The following is a 20,038-nucleotide window of genomic DNA, read 5'->3' on the forward strand; positions in this document are numbered from 1 at the left end:
ATTCCTTCAAACAGTTCCAGTAAACTGGTTAGATGTGATGTCTGTTTTACAAAACCAAGCTGACCTATCTCGATTACCTTGAGTATCTCTAAGTGTGCATCTGTAATCTGGTCAATTCTAACACTTTACTCTCAACAGACATCAAGTTAATTGGCCTATGGTTTCCATCTTCTGCTTCCCTCTCTTTTTGAATGGAGGTTATATTTGTTACTTCACATAAAAATGAAAAATGCTGTTTCAGATTTTGAGCACCTTTGAAATTTCATCCTTGTTATTTAGCATGTGTACTTTATATAAACTTTCTTTTCAGCCTTCCTCACTGGCAGGATTGCCACGAGCTCTGGAGTAAAAAGCGCCGACGACAGAAACAAGCAGGAATCATTGAAGATCCGCCCTTGCAGAAAACCGCTCGTAAAGAAACCGTGATCGCCACTGATGACAGTAGGAACAGCACACCACAGACTGTTCCACTGGGACAGAGTAAACCACAGAGCAGCATCACAGATGTGGGCGGTGAGTCTATCTGAGTGAAAATGGCCACGGCTGTGGGTCAGATTATTCAGAATATATAGAAGATGAGGGTATCTGTTTCTGGGAGTATGTGATTAATGTTTGAAAAGTTTTGTGTTCAGTCAGATCAACCACCCATCATACCAACAGTTGTTTTGCATGTGGATCTATCCCTATCATCTGTACAGTGTTTTTAGGGAACAATTGGCGAGATTTCTCTGGAACTGCTGCACATATGATACTAGCTAATGCTCCATTGATTGCATCATAGTTCCAGGACAAGTTGAAATTGAGGGTATTTAGTGACAAAACTTTTGTACTGCTTTTAGCACCTACTGCTCCTCCAATAGCATAATGGAAACAATTTTGAAAATGTTTTCTCATTAGCTTATGTTATGCTTGTTACCCCTGCAGGTTCTTTTCACCTTTAGTAAAGTTACTAGTCGATATCCTGTGGTGTTTCATGCAGAGGAATGTAACCATACATCATATTCAGGTGAAGCAAAGCTAGAGAGTGAGGAGGTAATTGGAACAAAACACGTGATGAAAATCAATTCTCATTTTGAAGTCATATCTTCTTCATTGTTAACTGAAAGCAGATAGATTGAGAAAGAGGGAAGAGCAACAAGACCGATTTTGAAGAAGGACTCGACTTGAACTGTTAACTTTATTTTCTTTCCACAGATGCTGCCTGACCTGCTGAGTTTCTCTCGCAATTTCAGTTCTTGTTTATAACAAGAGCTGGGTGGCCTTGTACACCAAGCACTGAAAGTAAACATGCAGGTGCAACAGGTGGTAAAGAAGGCAAATGGTATGTTGGCCTTCATAGCAAAAGAATTTGAATACAGGAGCAGGGATGTCTTGCTGCAATTGTACATCGCCTTAGTGAGACTGCACCTGAAATATTGTTTGCAGAGATGTTCTAGCTACAGTGGGAATACAACTGATTCCTGGCACTGCAGGACTAATGAATGAAGAAAGACTAGATTGGTTAGGACTATATTCACTGGACTTTGAAGAATGAAGAAAGATCTCCTAGAAATCTAAGCAATTCAAATAGGGTAGTAGCAAGAAGGATGTTCCCAATGTCCTGTGGGTCTAGAACCAGGGATCACAGCCTACGGATTTGGGGTGGGACATTCAGGACTGAGATGAGAAAAAAATTCTTAACTCAGAGTGGTGGGCCTGTGAAATTCACTGCCACAAAATGTGGTTGAGGCCAAAACCTTGAATGTTTTCAAGAAGGAGTTAGATATGGTTTTTAGGGCTAAAGGGATCAAAGGGTAAGGGGAGAAAGCAGGACCAGGGGACTGACATGGATGGCCTACCCCTACTCTGAATTTTTCTACATTTCTATGTTTCTAACTGATTTATCCTTAAATTATTTTCTAACATTGTAAACTCCTAAGCCCATATTTTTAACTGAATATGAACACGTATTGATGCCCTGTAGCATTTCTATAGTTGTTCCATTGACCATTTCCATCATAAACATGGGCTTGACAGATCAGATGCATAGACTATAATAGATAAAGGGGAGCGAGTAGCGTACTAAGTTTAGATTTCCAAAAATAATTTAGTATAGTGCCACACAAAAAAGATAATACCTGAGATCAGGGCTGATGGAGGGAGGGTACCTTTTGATATATTAACATGGAAAAAGGGTTGGTTAAAACACAAGTATAAAAAGTAGGGGTGAACAGGGCAGTTCAAGTTAGCAAGCTCTAACTAATGGAGTGGCTCAAGTGTCAATGCTTGTGTTAGTCATCGATATTAATAACTTGAGAATTATTAATCATGAAAGCAAACAGTAATTATCCAAATTTGCTAGAGGTACATAGCTAGGTGGGAATGTTAGCTGTGGGGAACGTCCAAAGCGAATCAAAGAGATATGGACAGTTCAAATGAGAGAGTCATTGAGATGTACAGCATGGAAACAGACCCTTCGGTCCAACCCGTCCATGCCGACCAGATATCCCAACACAATCTAGTCCCACCTGCCAGCACCCAGCCCATATCCCTCCAAACCCTTCCTATTCATATACCCATCCAAATGCCTCTTAAATGTTGCAATTGTACCAGCCTCCACCATTTCCCTCTGGCAGCTCATTCCATACACGTACCACCCTCTGTTTGAAAAAGTTTCCCCTTAGGTCTCTTTTATATCTTTCCCCTCTCACCCTAAACCTATGCCTTCTAGTTCTGGACTCCCCGACCCCAAGTAAAAGACTTTGCCTATTTACCCTATCTATGCCCCTCATAATTGTGTAAACCTCAGTCTCCGACGCTTCAGGGAAAACAGCCCCAGCCTGTTCAGCGTCTCCCCATAGCTCAAATTCTCTACCTCTGGCAACTTCCTTGTAAATCTTTTCTGAACCCTATCAAGTTTCACAACATCTTTCCGATAGGAAGGAGACCAGAATTGCACACAATATTCCAACAGTGGCCTAACCAATATCCTGTACAGTCGCAACATGACCTCCCAACTCCTGTACTCAATACTCTGACCAATAAAGGAAAGCATACCAAACGCCTTCTTCACTATCCTATCTACCTACGACTCCACATTCAAGGAGCTATGAACCTGCACTCCAAAGTCTCTTTGTTCAGCAACTCTCCCTTAGGACCTTACCATTAAGTGTATTAAGTCCTGCTAAGATTTGCTTTCCCAAAATGCAGCACCTCACATTTATCTAAATTAAACTCCATCTGTCACTTCTCAGCCTATTGGCCCATCTGGTCAAGATCCTGTTGTAATCTGAGGTAACCCTCTTCGCTGTCCACTACACCTACAATTTTGGTGTCATCAGCAAACTTACTAACTGTACCTCTTATGCTCGCATCCAAATCATTTATGTAAATGACAAAAATTAGAGGACCCAGCACCAATCCTTGTGGCACTCCACTGGTCACAGGCCTCCAGTCTGAAAAACAACCCTCCACCACCACCTTCTGTCTTCTACCTTTGAGCCAGTTCTGTATCCAAATGGTTAGGTCTCCCAGTATTCCGTGAGATCTAACCTTGCTAACCAGTCTCCCATGGGGAACCTTGTCAAACGCCTTACTGAAGTCCATTTAGTTCACATCTACCACTCTGCCCTCATCAATCCTCTTTATTACTTCCTCAAAAAGCTCAATTAAGTTTGTGAGACATGATTTCCCACGCAGAAAGCCATGTTGACTATCCCGAATCAGCCCTTGCCTTTCCAAATACATGTACATCCTGTCCCTCAGGATTCCCTCCAACAACTTGCCCATCATTGACGTCAGGCTCGCTGGTCTATAGTTCCCTGGATTGTCCTTACAACCCTTCTTCAACAGTGGCACCAAGTTTGCCAACCTCCAGTCTTCCGGCACCTCATCTGTGACTATCGATGATACAAATATCTCAGCAAGAGGCTCAGCAATCACTTCTCTAGCTTCCCACAGAGTTCTCGGGTACACCTGATCAGGTCCTGGGGATTTATCCACTATTATGCATTTTCAGCACTTCCTCCTCTGTAATATGGACATTTTGCAAGATGTCACCATCTTGTCATAAGATGATTTATGTTTTTATTTTCTTTGGCACAGAATTTTCATAGAGGTAGAAATATCTGATTAGTGTAATCCAGTTGAAAATCACAGACAGATGAGTTTTAGCTCATGCACTCACTTAAGTTGAAACGATTTTTATGCAGTTAATTCCTGCACCTGTATTCATTTCACAATATTGATTGTGATTCAGCAACCAAGGAACTAAAGCACTCAGTAATCAAAAAAAATTCTCACACTGTGCCTTACCATTTCACAAAGTAACACAAGCTATGTACAAATGAGCATTGAGATTACATGACTCATTAGTGGACCTGTTTGTCAGTTATTAATTACTCCTTAAAAATGGGATTAACTGCAAAATCTGTTGCACAATGTTAAACAGAATGCACCTTATTTTAAAACTGTAGGAGGTGATGGTAAAGTCTGGCAGATGTAACTAGTTTTCAGTGAGAGTTTTGAATCTTTCACTTTGTTTTCTGTAGGCATCAGAGACGCTGCACAACAGCTAAACCAGAATGAGTTAGCAGTGCTACTCAACCTGCTGCAGACACAGACTAACCTCAGCCTCACCCAGCTGGCACAAGCATTGAACGTCAGTACTAACCCAGAGACACAGCAACAGTGGAACGTCCTTAGCCAATCACTGGTGGCTCTGGCTGAAGCCACCAGTCAGCAGCAGGATGCTCAGCTTCCCATAGTCACCCAAAATACACCTCCCTCTGTTCCATCCAACCAGCCTCCTCCGACAGCAGCACCAGCTCCATCTGCAGCAACACCTTTAACACCAATATCAGCTCCCCTTCCGCAGGTCCTTGCTACCTTACCACAGGTGACATCCACCCAGCCATCTCAGTCCATATCTCAGGAGGCTGATACCCAGAACGACACACAGAACTTGTTGACTGTTTTACTTAGTCAGCTGGTTAAATCTCAGGAACCCGCTACAGTGCCTGAAGAAAGTAATGGCATCAAAGCGAGTGATGGACCACAGCAGCTGCAAACTCCCATTATCGCTACTGACGCTGCAGGTAACTACCACTCTGTATCAGTGTTTCTTGTTGCTTTGTTACTTCACAAATTATGTAACTCATTTTTCTCTGCTGGTGAATCTTGCTTGAAGAATGGGCAGATAAGTGACAGATGAAATTTAATACAAAGTAGTAATTAATTTTGGTAGAAAGAATGTAGAGAGACAGAAGGAAGCAAAGGATATAGTCCTGGAGGGGGTTTAGGAACTGAGGCATTTGGTGTATACATAAATTATTAAAGGTGACAGGACAGGTTGAGAGAGTGTTCAATATAGCAGATAGTGTCCTCTTACCTTTTATTAATAGAGGTTACTAGACTTTAGGAAGGATGTGAAGATGTTTGAGGATGCAGAAAAGATTTGTGAGAATGGTCCCAAGGAAAAGGAACTTCAGTTACATAGACAAGTTGAAGAAGTTAGGACAATCGTGCCTGAAATAGAGGTATTCAAAATCATGAGAGGTCTGGGCAAAATAACAAGAGAATAACAGTTTCCATTGGCGGTGGGATCAAGAACCAGCGGGCTCAGGTTAAGGTAATTATTAATAGAAAGAATGGCAACACAAGGGAAAAAACCTTTTCATGCCGCAAGTGTTACAACCTGAACTTTACTACTAAGCGTGTGGTTGGAAGTAAGTATAGTCAAGGCATTCAGAAGGGAATGGGATGATTATTTGAAAAGGAAGAATTTGTGGGACTGTAGGCTGAAGGCAGGGGGGTGAATTGATCTTTCAGAGGGCAGCACGTACACAGTAGGCCAAATAGCCACCTGGGTGATTGATGGCATATTCCACTATTACCTCGTAAATAGTCTGATGTATCAACCCATTATAACAGTAAACAACTGCATAGCTTGCACCCTTTCCTAACATCTAACTTATTCCATGTTTGTCACATTCCCTTATCAATGATTTAATATCTATAAAGTTCGAAAGTTGCTGCTATGCTTTGCAGTAGCTGCACAAGATGTGAATTTAACTTTTGTATTTCTTCAAGGGACGTGGATTTTGTTGGCTGGGGCAGTATTTATTGCAAATCACGAGCTGTCTTCAAGAAGGTTGGGAATTCTTGAACTGCTGAGGTCCGTTAAGTCTAAATACCACCACAATGATATTAGGGAGGAGATCCAGCAATCAGTGATAAGCCAATAGTGGTGGTTCCAGTGTATTTCCGCTAAACAAGTAGAATGTTCCTGCTTCAGTCTTTGGGCTGTTCTTAGTAAGTAATTTCAATCACAGTGGGAAAGAGCACAGAGGAGAAATGCTCAAGGGTTTACACATGGAAGCAGCAAGTCATTCCAACCCAGTCTCTTCCATGAGCAGTATCCTAATTCCATGTTCTTACCCTATTCCAACATGCTTTCATTTCCATTCCTTCAGCTATCTATTCATTCTGTTGACACTTCTGTATTAGTCACTCCACTTGCATGTTTTAGTCTCATAATCCTTTGTTTCTACTCTGTCCTAAGTCCCTCAAACTAACTTTGTATTTCTGCTCCCTTGCTCTAAATTTTCAATAAGTGAATCATAATATCCCATAATGTCATATGATTAAATGCCTTCATCAAATCATGCTCTAATCCTGTCTTCTAATGACCAAGTCCCAGTTATTCAAGGCTTTCTTCATATTTATAACTCCTGTACCTGACAGCATCCTCTTTAATATACACTGATCTTCCTTCCTGTAGCATGGACCAAAAACTGAACAAAATCTCAAACTGTAGTCCTATGAGTTATATACATTTTCCATTATACCTCAACTTGCAGATGACTTGCCCTTGTCAATTCAAAATAGTTTCCATTATTTCCTTATGGCCTTATGCACTTCAGGTGGTGCTTTTAATATCCTCTGAGAACCTTCAACTTCACAGCTTCCAGGTCAGTGTAATCCCATTTTTAAGCATGAAAGGTTCCATTTTAATGTTTTAACACTGAATCTGATCTGCCAGTGCCCATTGTATTTTATCACTGTCCCTTTCCTCTGAAAATTGGCAAGTCAGGAGAGGCTTTAGTTCAACTCTGATGATTCAACAGTCGAACAGCCTAACATTATCCATGATTGAATCACGAATGATGAGTTTTGGCTGGAGGGTGGATTGACCCAAGAAAGTAAATTACTATTTAACTTTGGTGGTCATCATTTCAGGACAGAGGCAAGGGTTTTTTTCTCTCTGAAGTTGTGACTTTGGAGCTTGCTGCCTCAGAAAGTGAGTGATGGCCATTGAAGTTTTAAGACCGAAGTAGATAGAATCTTGTTAGGCAGGGATCTAGGGTTAATGGGGGTAGATGGGAATATGGAATTCAGAACACAAACTATTCAGCCATGATCTTATTGAATGGCAGAGCAGGCTGGATGGGCCAAATGGCCTACTCCTGCACCTCCTCCTTCATATATCTGTAATGAGAGATGGTGAAGCGGGCCAATGGGGAGCATTAATGTGGCAGTAACCACTACCTTGTATTTTTTATGTAGATGGTGCTGCCCTCACTAAACTGGATATAAAAGTTCCTGGGCCGCCTCCTGCACTAAGTCAAACTCGAATTCTTCCTCCAGACCAGCGACCGCCAGAGCCACCTGGCCCCCCACCGACTTTGGGTGATACCGATTGTCGAATTAATCTTCGAGTGAGCCCCTCTACCAAGGACCCGAATGCAGGAGTGAAAGCTGCTTTGCTGCAGTTGCTTAACAAAGAGGACGCACAGGAGAATGACAGACTTAACAGAGTGCCAGAATACGGCAGCTCACACTTAGCTAACAGCTATGGTACAGACGGGTTCAGGAATAATGTCAGTACAAGTGACAGGAGAGACTCAGAAATGACTGGGCACACGCTACTGGACAGCAAATCTGCCATGTGTGCCAGCACTTCCAAACAGCTGACTCAATCCAGGACATTGCCCAGTTCACTGAGTGAGTTTGGAGAGTCCAGTACGTACCAGGACATGGATGCAATGCAGTTTACAGCAGATCAGGATCACCGGTTTAACTTTACTAGAGTTACTTTACCACCTTTGGTAACTGGTACAGAAGGTAACAATAGCACAAGCATGCCTGCAGATGCCAAACCACCAAACTACAGCTACAGCAGCCCAATGCCAGGAAGTGCTGTGCCCAGCAGCACCATGACTGGACTGAGCTGGAATGCGCCATCACGGGGCTCAGGGTATAATAGGGTACATGGCAGAATACCAACCAGAGGTGGCAGAGGAAGGGGTGTACCATACTAACATTGGGACTCACCTTTAGTGCTGTGTTACTATCATGTCCGTGAAGAGAAGCGACTGTGATCACCTTTGACAGGGTTGAAGAAATCCACTTGGCCACATCCATTGCTGGCAGGGTGAGGACTGACCACAGGGGATGATTTGGCTCACAAGAAGCCATCTGCAGTGTGTGAACTGGAGGCCCTTTAGGGTGAGGAATCTTTCACTGTAACATTACACTGTTGGGGAGATTCCCCATGATCTATATAATCAATTTGCAAACATTTGAAGTCCTTGAAGACTATAGGACAATACTGAAAGGAAACTATAAGAGGGAACAATTCTCTAGCCATGTTGGCATGTCACGGTGCAACAAAACGGGTTGTGGGAAGTCTGTGGAATTGCAATGGGCTTAAAGTAAAGCCCAAAGTATAATATGTAGAGTAATCCCTAAAATGGAAAGATTACTGACAAGCCTACTGTCAGAGAAGTACACTGGAATCTGCTTGGCAGACTGGCTTGTATCATCTGTTTATTATAAAAGTTTCAAAGCCCGGACCATTCCCTCCTCATTTCTCTGTACCTGAGCCTCAGTGGAAGCCACTTTATGTTGTGTTATTTTCTAAGTTACAAGCATCTCAGCAAAGCTGCAATTAAACCTGAACAATGTTCTCACCTGGCTTAAGGTGTGAATTCCTTTTGAGCAGATTCAGTCAATGACCCAAATGTTGCTGCACTTCCCTATCAGTGTCACTCAGTGCTGCTTTCCTTCTTTCTGATTGATCTCCATTCTTCTCATGGATTCAGCTCCTGGTCCCATTATTGTTTTCCCTTAAGTTCTTTATTCATTTTTTAAAAATATTTTACCATTTCACTTTCTGCTAAATTGCCACATAATCCTCAATGTTGTACTGAGAATTATCTTTCATTTCCAGTCTCTCTGTGCTTTCAAGCTGTGGGTTTTGTCTTGGACCATCTCTTGTGTGACTTGAATTGCATGAGCTGTCCATGGCCCCTAGGCACCAGCTCCCTGTGGGTAGCTTCTGCACACTATGTCACTGGCCTCTTGGTGGCAGCAATGGGAAGCATGAGGATCTCCCTGGGACCTACACATTTAGAGTGATGTGGCATTTCCGTGCAGTAGCCACCCCTTTAATATCATCTGTCTGGGTGAGCTGCGCATCAAGACATGGTTTAGTTGCTACAGTAACAAATTATTGTTCTGAGGATGAGGTTACTGAATTTTTTTCAGCTTTTAGTAAATTTTACTTTAATAAAAAAAATAATAAATTCAGCTGCTGACTGATTCTCTTGGGGTACCTGTTGTGTGCTTCTGTCGCAAAGAGCAAACTCTGCTGTGTCCATTCTCAATTCCTAAATTGTCATCAGCTCAAATCTCAGAAATATTGAGCAATTAACCTTTGGCATTGATTTTTTAAAAAGAGGGAAAACCATTACTCACACTCTTGACCATCAAACAGAATCTTTGGGGCGGTCAGTCTGTGATCAGGCATAGTTAATCTGGGACGGTCAGTCTGGGCTAGGTTAGTCAGTCTGTGGTCTGGGATTGTTAATCTGGGACGGTCAGTCTGGGCTAGGTTAGTCAGTCTGTGGTCTGGGATTGTTAATCTGGGACGGTCAGTCTGGGCTAGGTTAGTCAGTCTGTGGTCTGGGATTGTTAATCTGGGACGGTCAGTCTGGGCTAGGTTAGTAAGTCTGTGGTCTGGGATTGTTAATCTGGGAAGGTCAGTCTGGGCTAGGTTAGTCAGTCTGTGGTCTGGGATTGTTAATCTGGGACGGTCAGTCTGGGCTAGGTTAGTCAGTCTGTGGTCTGGGATTGTTAATCTGGGACGGTCAGTCTGGGCTAGGTTAGTCAGTCTGTGGTCTGGGATTGTCAGTGCGATCTGGAATGGTCAGTCTGCAGTCTGGGTTGGTCATTCTGTGGTCTGGTTTGGTCAGTCTGCAATCAGAACAGTTGGGCTGTATCCAGTCCGACACTGTTTGCTCCCAAGTTCTGACCGGCAAAATGTCTGTTTATTATAGAATCCCTGAATCCCTACAATATGGAAGCAGGCCATTTGACCCATCAAAGTCCACACCAACCATTCAAAGAGAATCCCTGACAGACCCATGCCCTACCTTGTCCCAGTGACCCTGAATTTAGCATGGCCAATCCATCTAACCTGCACTTCTTTGGATTGTGGAAGGAAACCAGAGGAAACCCATGCAGACAAAGGGATAATGTGCAAACTCCACACACAAGTCGTCCACGGCTGGAATCAAACCTGGGTCCCTGGCATTGAGGCAGAAGTGCTTACCACTGAGCCACCGTACTGTCCCAATTATTTATCCTTCACATGAGGATCAGTGTCATTCTAGACCTGTTTGGGTTTAGGCTGGGTGTAAATTAGATTAGATTAGATTACTTACAGTGTGGAAACAGGCCCTTCGGCCCAACAAGTCCACACCGCCCTGCCGAAGCGTAACCCACCCATACCCCTACATCTACATCTACATCTACCCCTTACCTAACACTACGGGCAATTTAGCATGGCCAATTCACCTGACCTGCACATCTTTGGAGTGTGGGAGGAAACCGGAGCACCCGGAGGAAACCCACGCAGACACGGGGAGAACGTGCAAACTCCACACAGTCAGTCGCCTGAGGTGGGAAATGAACCTGGGTCTCTGGCGCTGTGAGGCAGCAGTGCTAACCACTGTGCCACCGTGCCGCCCACAAATGGTCACTGAGCTTACTTTTTAGTCTGTGATGTTATGTGGGTGTCACTGGCAGGGCCAGTATTTGTTTCCCATCAGTAATAATTAAACATGTGCCTGTGGGTCTGGATTCACGTGACCAAGTAAGGTCAGCAAATTTCTCTTTTTAAAGGGCATTAGTGAACTGGATGGGTTTTTGCAGCAATTGCTTGTTTCCTGGCAGTCAGAAATTATTGTTGGACCTAGAATTAACCAGAGTTGTTTCCAGTTCCTTAGGAATCAGTAAAAGAAAAAAATCTGTTTGTTTACTTGTCTTTTTTAATCTTCTGGCGAATCAGTGTTTTATCACTGGCCTTGTCTATATCCAGTAATGCAATCGTTATCAATTATTAACAGCAGCAGCACCTCAAACTCTGACTGTGCACTAATTTTGTTTGTTTCACTGAACTCTCATCACTCAGAATGTTCTGAATGCCTTTCAGCAGCTTGTAGGGTAACCAGTAGGAGAGGGGGAATTAAAAGCAGCATGTACTGGAGAAGCTCAGCAGGTGGGCAGCATCTGTAGAGAGAGAAAAAGGGTTGACTTTGAAACCAATTTGAACCTGAAAGACAGGAACAAAGAGGAGTGGGTGCCCAAATGCCTGGTGAAAGAATTGCTGAGGGACAGAGGATATGTCAGAATGTGGAGGCTGCCTTGGGAGCACAATGAACATTGCATTTCAGAGAATGTTCTTTTGTAGTAGGGCAACTTTCTACACAAAGGGTGGTGCGTGTAGAGGTGGGTGCAATTGTAACATTTAAAAAGGCATCTGGAAGGGAAAATGTATATGAAAGGTTTGGAGAGATACGGACCAAACACAATCAAATGGGGCTAGATTAGGTTGGGATATCTTTTTGGCATTTACGTGTTGGACCAAGGGGTCTGTTTCTTTGGTGTATGACTATGCTACTTGCTCAAAGCTGTCGATAGCATTTCACACTGTCTATTAAGGTCTGCTGTGGAACGAGGACAGCACAGAAGAGATGTAGGCAAATTAGTTTTGCATGAACAGGGCCATGTGGAGTGGGCGGCAGTGGGATCAAATTCTGTCATTTTGTTGGTGTCCCTTAGCCTAAACTTTAACCTGTCATTCTTGAACATCATGTAAAGTTATAAAATAGTTTTGCTTTTAATCAGAGACAAGCTTGCACAGCCAGTTAGTTAATGGGAGTGACCATTGAGTGAGCAACTTGCAGGATGGCGCAAACCTGAAATGTGAACTCCCTTAGTCCAGATCCAGTTAAAACATATGAGCAACAGCATAGAGAGCTCAGCAGTATGTAAACAGCAGAGGGCAGTGTTGGCTGCAATCAGCTAAATGGCACCAGCTCCTCAATGTACCTTTCTTGGGAGTTAACCTTTTCCACTTGCTCAAATAAGAAAACATTCCCGAAAAAGACAGCATCTAATGAGTGTATGAAATTAAATTTTAAATTTATGAAAAAATGACGAACATTTGTTAGTTAAATGAGTAACTAGAGGCACTGAGTCGAATATGATAGAAATGGATTTACATTTTCACAAAAAATTGTTAAAATACAAAATGTGTCAGACGGGAAGAACTGCAAACAGGACATGCATTCTAAAGGTTTCACAAATCAACTTTCTGCAAGATTCTATGCTTCATTGGATTTTTGGTTTCAGGGATTCACTGGTGCAGAAATTAACATGGAGAGGAGTCTGATGCTGTAGGAGAGTGTGTGTTAGTAAGAGAGAGAGTGAGAAAATAGCTATATGAATGTGTTCTTCTGTGTGTGAATCAGTGTTTATGTTATATATTCTTTCACAAGATGTGAATTTGTCTTTGAGAGGGTGGTGTTGAGCTGCCTTCTTGAACCACTGCAGTCCATGTCCTGTAGGTAGACCCTGCCGAGTTTCAAGATTCTGATTCAGCAACACCGAAGGAATGTTGATATATTTCCAAGTCAGAATGGTGAGTGACTTGGAGGAGAACTTGAAGGTGATGGTGTGCCCATGTATCTGCTGTTCTTATTCTTCCAGATGGTTAACAGACTTTGTGAAGTCAGGAGGTTGAGTTGCTCACTGCAGGATTCCTAGTCTCTGTACTGCTATTGCAACCACAATATTTATGTTCAGTGGTAGCCCCAGGATGTTGATAGTTGGGGTCAGTGGGGGCAAAGCCATTGATGTTATCGGGTGATTGGTTAGCTTCTCTGGTTGAAGATGGCCATTGCTTGATACTTGTAACTTGTCTCTTTTCAGCCCAAGCCTGGATATTGTCCATGCATTTGGGCATGAACTGCTTCATTATCTGAGGAATCGCAAATGGTGCTGAACATTGTGTAACCATCAGCAAACATCTGCACTTCTGATCTTATGATGGAGAGAAGTTTATTGATGAAGCAGCTGAAGATGGTTGGGTCTAGGACACTACCCTGAGGAACTCCTGCAGAGATGTCTTGGAGCTGAGTTGACTGACCTCCAACAATAATGGCCATCTCCATTTGAGCTGTGTATGCTATCAACTTGTAGTGTAGGGGATGTGTCTGGCAATGAGGTTGCAGATTGTGCTGGAGTATGATTCTATTGCTGTTGATGGCCCACCTGTCTTGAGTTGCTAGATCAGTTCAAAACTGCCCCATTTAGCATGTTAACCATAGAATCCCTACAGTGTGGAACCCAGCCATTTGGCCCATCAAGTCCACACTGACCCTCCAAAGAGTTTCTTGCCCAGACCCACCCCCCTACTCTATCCCTGTAGCTGCATTTCCCATGGCTAATGCACCTAGCCTGTACATCCCTGGACACCATGGCCGATCTACCTACCTTTGGACTGGAGCACCTAGAGGAAACCCAGGCAGGCACAGGGAAAATGTGCAAGCTCCACACTTTTTTTTAGATTAGATTCCCTACAGTGTGGAAACAGGCCCTTCAGCCCAACAAGTCCACACCGACCCTCCGAAGAGTAACCCACCCAGACCTATTTCCAGCTGACTAATGCACCTAACACTATGGACAATTTAGCATGGCTAATTCACCTAACCTGCACATCTTTTTGGATTGTGGGAGGAAACCGGAGCAAACCCTCACAGACACGGGGAGAATGTGCAAACTCCACACAGTCACCCAAGGCTGGAATTGAACCCGGGTCCCTGGCGCAGTGCTAACCACTGAGCCACCGTGCCGGCTGGAATCAAACATGGATCCCTGGCACTGTGAGGCATCAGTGCTAACCACTGAGCCATCATATCACTTAATGCAACATAATACAATAAAAGGTATTTCAATGTTAAGATGGAAGTTTATCTCCAAAAGACTATTGTCGTCTTTCCTAGTGATACAGTTATGGACTGATTCACTGCAGCAGGCAGATTGGAAAGGATGAAGTCAAATATGTTTTTCCCTCTTGTTGGTTCCCTCACTATCTGCCACTGACCAAGGCTAGTAGATATATTCTTTATACACATACTGTTTGTATGTGAATCTGAGTCTGTGTGTGACTGTGCATGTCTGTGAATCAGAGTCTGTGTGTGACTGTGCATGTCTGTGAATCAGTCTGTGTGTGACTGTGCATGTCTGTGAATCAGAGTCTGTGTGTGACTGTGCATGTCTGTGTGCAGATTCTCTTATTGAAGATCATGATTATGCACCCAGGAAGCCTTTTGTGTAGTGACCCTGATTCCATGTGACTCTCTCCAACCAGAGCCAGCATCTGTTTTAATTCACTCTTGGCCCTGAGTGTCCCTGGCACTGGGATTTATTGCTCATGCCTTATTACATGATGTTTCATTTGCTCCTTGTTAATGAATTGTTGGCACCAAGTTTGATATAACTGAAGATCTCAGTAGGCAGCTCAGATTCATCCAGGTTGGTGCAAAACTGGCGTCACATGTAGGCCAGGCTGGTATGGATGGCAGATTTCCTTTAATGGAATCATACAGTACAGAAGAGACCCTTTGGTCCATCAAGTCTGCACTGACCAAACGACTCTAAATTTATATTAGTCCTACTTTCCCACACTATAGCCATAGCCTTGAATATTATGACATTTGAAGTGTTATCCGCATACTTTTTAAAGGTCCAGAGGGTTCCCAGGCAGTGCATTCCAGATACCCACCACCTTCTGAGTGAAACTTCTTTTCCATGAATCCCCTCTAAATCTTCTACCTTCACTTTAAAATTTTGACCCTGCTATCCACTCTGTGCTTCCCTGATACTCCTCAATCAAGTCCCCCCTCAGTCTGACTCTAAAGAAAACTACCTGAGCTTATCCAGCCTCTGTTCATAGCTAATATGCTATATCCCAGGCAACATCCTGGTGAATCTCCTCTGTACCTCCTCCAATGCAATCACGTCCTATAATGTGGAGACCAGAACTGCACACAGTATTCCAGCTATGGTCTAAAAGTTTTGTAGAGTTGCAACATAACCTCCCTGCTTGTATACTTTATGCCATGACTGATAAAGACAAACATCCTGTATGTCTTCTTAACTATCTGTTGACCTGTCCTGCCATCTTCAGGGATCTGTGGACAAACACCCCAAGATTCCTGTTCCTCTGAGCTTCCTAGTGACCTGCCTTTCATTGAGTACTCCCTTGTCATATACTTCCAAGCTGCGTCACCTCACTCTTATCACGGTTAAATTCCATATGCCGCTGATCTGCCCATTTGACCAACCCATCTATATTGTCCTGGAGCCTAAGACCTTCCTTTGGTCAACTATCTAGTCAATCTTTGTGTCATCCACAAGCTTACTTATCACCCCCCTCCCCACATATTCATCTACATGATTTATCGATGCCATGAACAATAAGGGAGACCGAGTGCTGCCTTGTCCTACGCCACTGGACACTTGGCTCCAACCCTGCAAACAGCCTCTATCACCACCCACTGTCTCCTACCACTAAGATAATTTTAGATCCAAATTTTGTTACCATTCAAAACCAAATGTGTGTATGTTTTTTTTAAAAGAAATTAGCCAAAAAGTGACTGCAGGTGTAAATTCAGTTGCAGTCTGGCAAAGTCCCACGTGAAACACATGGATTGTCACTCCTGTAGAGTGTCAGGTAAATCTCAAATAGATGTGACAGGGAAAGATAACAATAGGCTTCTATTATACATTCATTCATGGGATGTGGGTGTTGTTGGCTGGACCAGCATTTATTGCCCATCCCTATTGGTCCTGGAGGCAGTTAACAGCCCACTATATTGCTGTGGATCTGTAGTCTCATGTAGGCCAGACCAGGTAAGGATGGCAAATATCCTTCTGTAAAGAACATAAGTGAACCAGATGGGTTTTATGATAATCAACAATAGATACATTTTCAACATTAGCCTAGCTTTTTAAAAAAATTCCAAATATTATGATCCCAATTGATGATATGACTGGACAAGTCATGCAGACTGAAATCTGACTTCCAGAGATCACATATCTTTTAAATGAAGGTGGTCTTTATGTAAAACGCAATCATGCAGTGCTCCAGAATTGATTCTAACAATATAATACCAGTTTCTTTATTACAAAGAAAGAAGATAAAATAGAGTAAACCACTCCATTTCCACATAACACAACTTGAAAGATTTTGAATCACAATAAAAATGCCATCTGATCTCTTCCCAACAGCTGTTGCTTTATAGAACTCAAACATAGAGAAAATTCACTCTTTGTTGCATCTACAGGTTTAACCTAACCCCCTTTTCCTAGTCCTGAGAGCTTGGTGGCCTCGTCTGTAATGTGTCACACAACTGAGCAGAGACTTACTCCATTTTAAATAACTCTTCAGGTTTCTAACCAAACACTCTGGTCTGGAACTTCCAAAATAAAATCTTTACACCGAGGTAACATTTTTTCCTAACAGTTCTATACTATCTCCCTTCTTTAGGTGGAATGGTTTCACATATCTAACTTCCACCAGGACCTCTCTGAATTGAAGAAAAACTAAAGCTTTCCAAGCTATGAATTTTTCTTCTCAAGCAAAAAAGAAAATTCTTAATCCTTCCAAATAGAAAGCAAACTAATGCTCCTCAATGTTTACTCTGCTTGTCAAACTATCCAAATGTAAACAAGTTCCCATCATTATCTCAAGGACTTTCCCCTCCTATTGCTTTTAAAAAGTCATGGTTAATACTGACAGTTAATACAGACCAAAATCCAAATGCCACTATTACAAAATCCAAACTCTGAAATAAATGACTGTACATATATATGTAGATCGCATGTTACATCACCATCCAAAGAAGAATGAAAAGTACTTTTGAGACATTTCACTACCCATCAAAAATGACCTTAACACTATTTCTATGTCATATTAACAATAGTAATATTTTAACACTAAACATACAGTTACACAGAAGCAATGTTTTATGTAAGTCAATGGGCACCCGAGCACTTGGAGTCCTACATATGTGCTCTGACATGGTATGTGCAATGACTTTTTTTTCCCCAGCTCATGAATGATTTTCAAAGTTATACAGTTGGAGAATTAAGCTCCATCGAGATAGCATTTTCTATGAAAATCAAGATATTGTGGTCTCAATAAATAGGTTTGTTCCATGTTGTGCTGATATATATTTAAAAATTATGTAGAGCCAATATAAACTCAATGCCACCTCAATCATTGACTATTTTTGCTGCACTTGCAATCAGTTTCTTTGAAAAATAATTGATAGGTCATTTGATCCCCATATAAAGCACTTGATGTAAAACAGTAAAATGAATGTCGCTGGCATCAGCTAGTTTGAATGTCTTCATATAATTCAGCACAGCTAAAACTGGTCTGGTTTTTAGCACAGCTTTCAGGTTGTCAATGGCAACACTGACTTTCTTATGTTAACATTTCTGCCTTTCTTCAACAAATTTGTTAAAGTTGCAATGGCAGTGCTGTTGTTTTGAAAAAAAAGTGTAATCAAATCTGTTCATTCCAACATATAAAATTACATGTTTTGCAGTAGGCACAAAGAAAGTACAAAACAGCCCTTACTTTCACTTCTCTAGGGGCTACATGACCTTGTCCCACAGTGTGGCTCAAATAGGTCTCTTCTACTTTGGCAAATTAACTCTTAGCCAGATTTATAAACAAAATGTTTCTTTTGTAGCTGATCAAGCAGCTCAATTGAATAGTGTAAAATTTGTCCCCAAGTTTGGCGAAAACAACCAAATTATCAGTATAAACAACACAGAGGGGAGATGAGAGTGACAGCCCTTGACATCAAGGCTGCATTTAATGGAGTATGGCATCAAGAAGCCCGAGCAAAACTGAAACCAATGGGTATCGGGGGCAAATTCTCCAGTGTTTAGAGTCATACCTGCCACATAGGAAGATGGTCATGGTTGTTAGAGGTCAGTCATCTCAGCTCCAGGACATCTCTGCAGGAATTCCTCAGGGTTGTGTCCTAGTCCCAACCATCTTCAGCTGCTTCATTGATGACCTTCCCTCCATCATAAGGTCAGAAGTGGGAATGTTCAGCGATGATTGCACAATGTTCAGCATCATTTGCAACTCCTCAGACACTGCAACTGTCCATGTCCAAATGCAACAAGATCTGAACAACATGCAGGTTTGACTGACAAGTGGCAAGTAACATTTGTACTACACAAATGCCAGGCTATGACCATCACCGACCAGAGGCAATCTAACCACCACCTCTTGATATTCAATGGTGTTACCATCGCTGAATCCCCCACTATGAACATCCTGGGAGTTATCATTGATCAGAAATTTAACTGGACTCACCACATAAACACTGGCTACCACAGCAGGTCAGAGGCTAGGAATCCTGTGGTGAGTAACTTGCCTTCTCACTTCCTAAAGCCTGTCCACCATCTAAAAGGCACAGGTCAGGATGTGTTGGAATAGCTCCCATTTTCCTGGAGGAGTGCAGCCCCAATAAAATTCAAGAAGCTTTGCACCATCCTGGACAAAGGAGCCGCTTGATTGGCACTGCAACCACAAGCATCCACTCCCTCCGCCACTGACACTCAGTAGCAGCAGTGTGTATTATCGACACGATGCACTGCAGAAATTCACCAAACATCCTCAGCACTTTCCAAATCGAAGACCAGTTCCATCTAGAAGGACAAGGGCAACAGATACATGGAAACAACATTACCTTCAAGTTCTCCTTTAAACTAGTCACCATCCTGACTTGGAAATATATCACCATTCTTTCACTGTCGCTGGGTCAAAATCCTGGAATTCTCTCTTAGATTAGATTAGGTTAGATTACTTAGTGTGGAAACAGGCCCTTTGGCCCAACAAGTCCACACCGACCCGCCGAAGCGCAACCCACCCAGATCCTTTCCCTTACATTTATCCCTTCACCTAACACTACGGGCAATTTAGCATAACCAATTCACCTAACCTGCACATTTTTGGACTGTAGGAGGAAACCAGAGCACCTGGAGAAAACCCACGCAGACACGAGGAGAATGTACAAACTCCACACAGTCAGTCACCTGAGGTGGGAATTGAACCCGGGTCTCCGGTGCTGTGAGGCTTGAATGACATTGTGAGTAAACCCACAGCAGGTGGACTGCAGCGGTTCAAGAAGGCAGCTCACCATCACCTTCTCAAGGGCAACTAGGGACGGGCAATAAATGCTGTCCAGCCAGCAACACCTACATCCCACTAAAAGAAAATTAATAAAACAAACTTTGGGCTTCTCACTTTTTGACTAAGTTTCAAATTGTTCTGATATTTCACTTCCTTCTTCTTTTAGTATTGTAAAGTACCCTTTTCTCCTGACCATTGTCCCTGTCAAATTATCTCTTTAATATGTTAACATGACACACTCACTGATTCTTTCTTCTGTTTGCAGTACTCACTACATAATTCAGATCAATAAGTTGTTTTTTTTTGTTTGATAAGGTCCAGTGAGCCTTGGTGTTCGTGGTTTCCCAGAGAAATATTTCTTCCCTCTCTAATTTTATGGGTTTGACATCTAGTCACAACTGAGTCAGATAATAATTTAGGATATACTTCCTGTAACATTTCAGATTATTTTATCAGCACGGATTGCTCCACTATCCTTGGTGAGGCTAA

At 42.5% G+C, this 20,038-nt stretch overlaps 1 protein-coding gene across 1 annotated transcript in view; it reads left to right on the forward strand.

Moving 5' to 3' along the window:
• Window positions 1-9,570, forward strand: part of cdk12 (cyclin dependent kinase 12) — a 65,999-nt gene extending 56,429 nt beyond the window's left edge. The window contains exons 12-14 of the mRNA XM_072561158.1: window positions 311-513; window positions 4,530-5,075; window positions 7,546-9,570. Of these exons, the coding sequence (XP_072417259.1) occupies window positions 311-513; window positions 4,530-5,075; window positions 7,546-8,300 (1,504 nt within the window). The 3' untranslated portion in view covers window positions 8,301-9,570. The remainder of the gene's footprint in view (window positions 1-310; window positions 514-4,529; window positions 5,076-7,545) is intronic.
• The last annotated feature ends 10,468 nt before the right edge of the window (window positions 9,571-20,038 follow it).

Source organism: Chiloscyllium punctatum, chromosome 42 (genome assembly GCF_047496795.1).
Source record: "Chiloscyllium punctatum isolate Juve2018m chromosome 42, sChiPun1.3, whole genome shotgun sequence".
Classification (NCBI taxonomy): domain Eukaryota; kingdom Metazoa; phylum Chordata; class Chondrichthyes; order Orectolobiformes; family Hemiscylliidae; genus Chiloscyllium; species Chiloscyllium punctatum.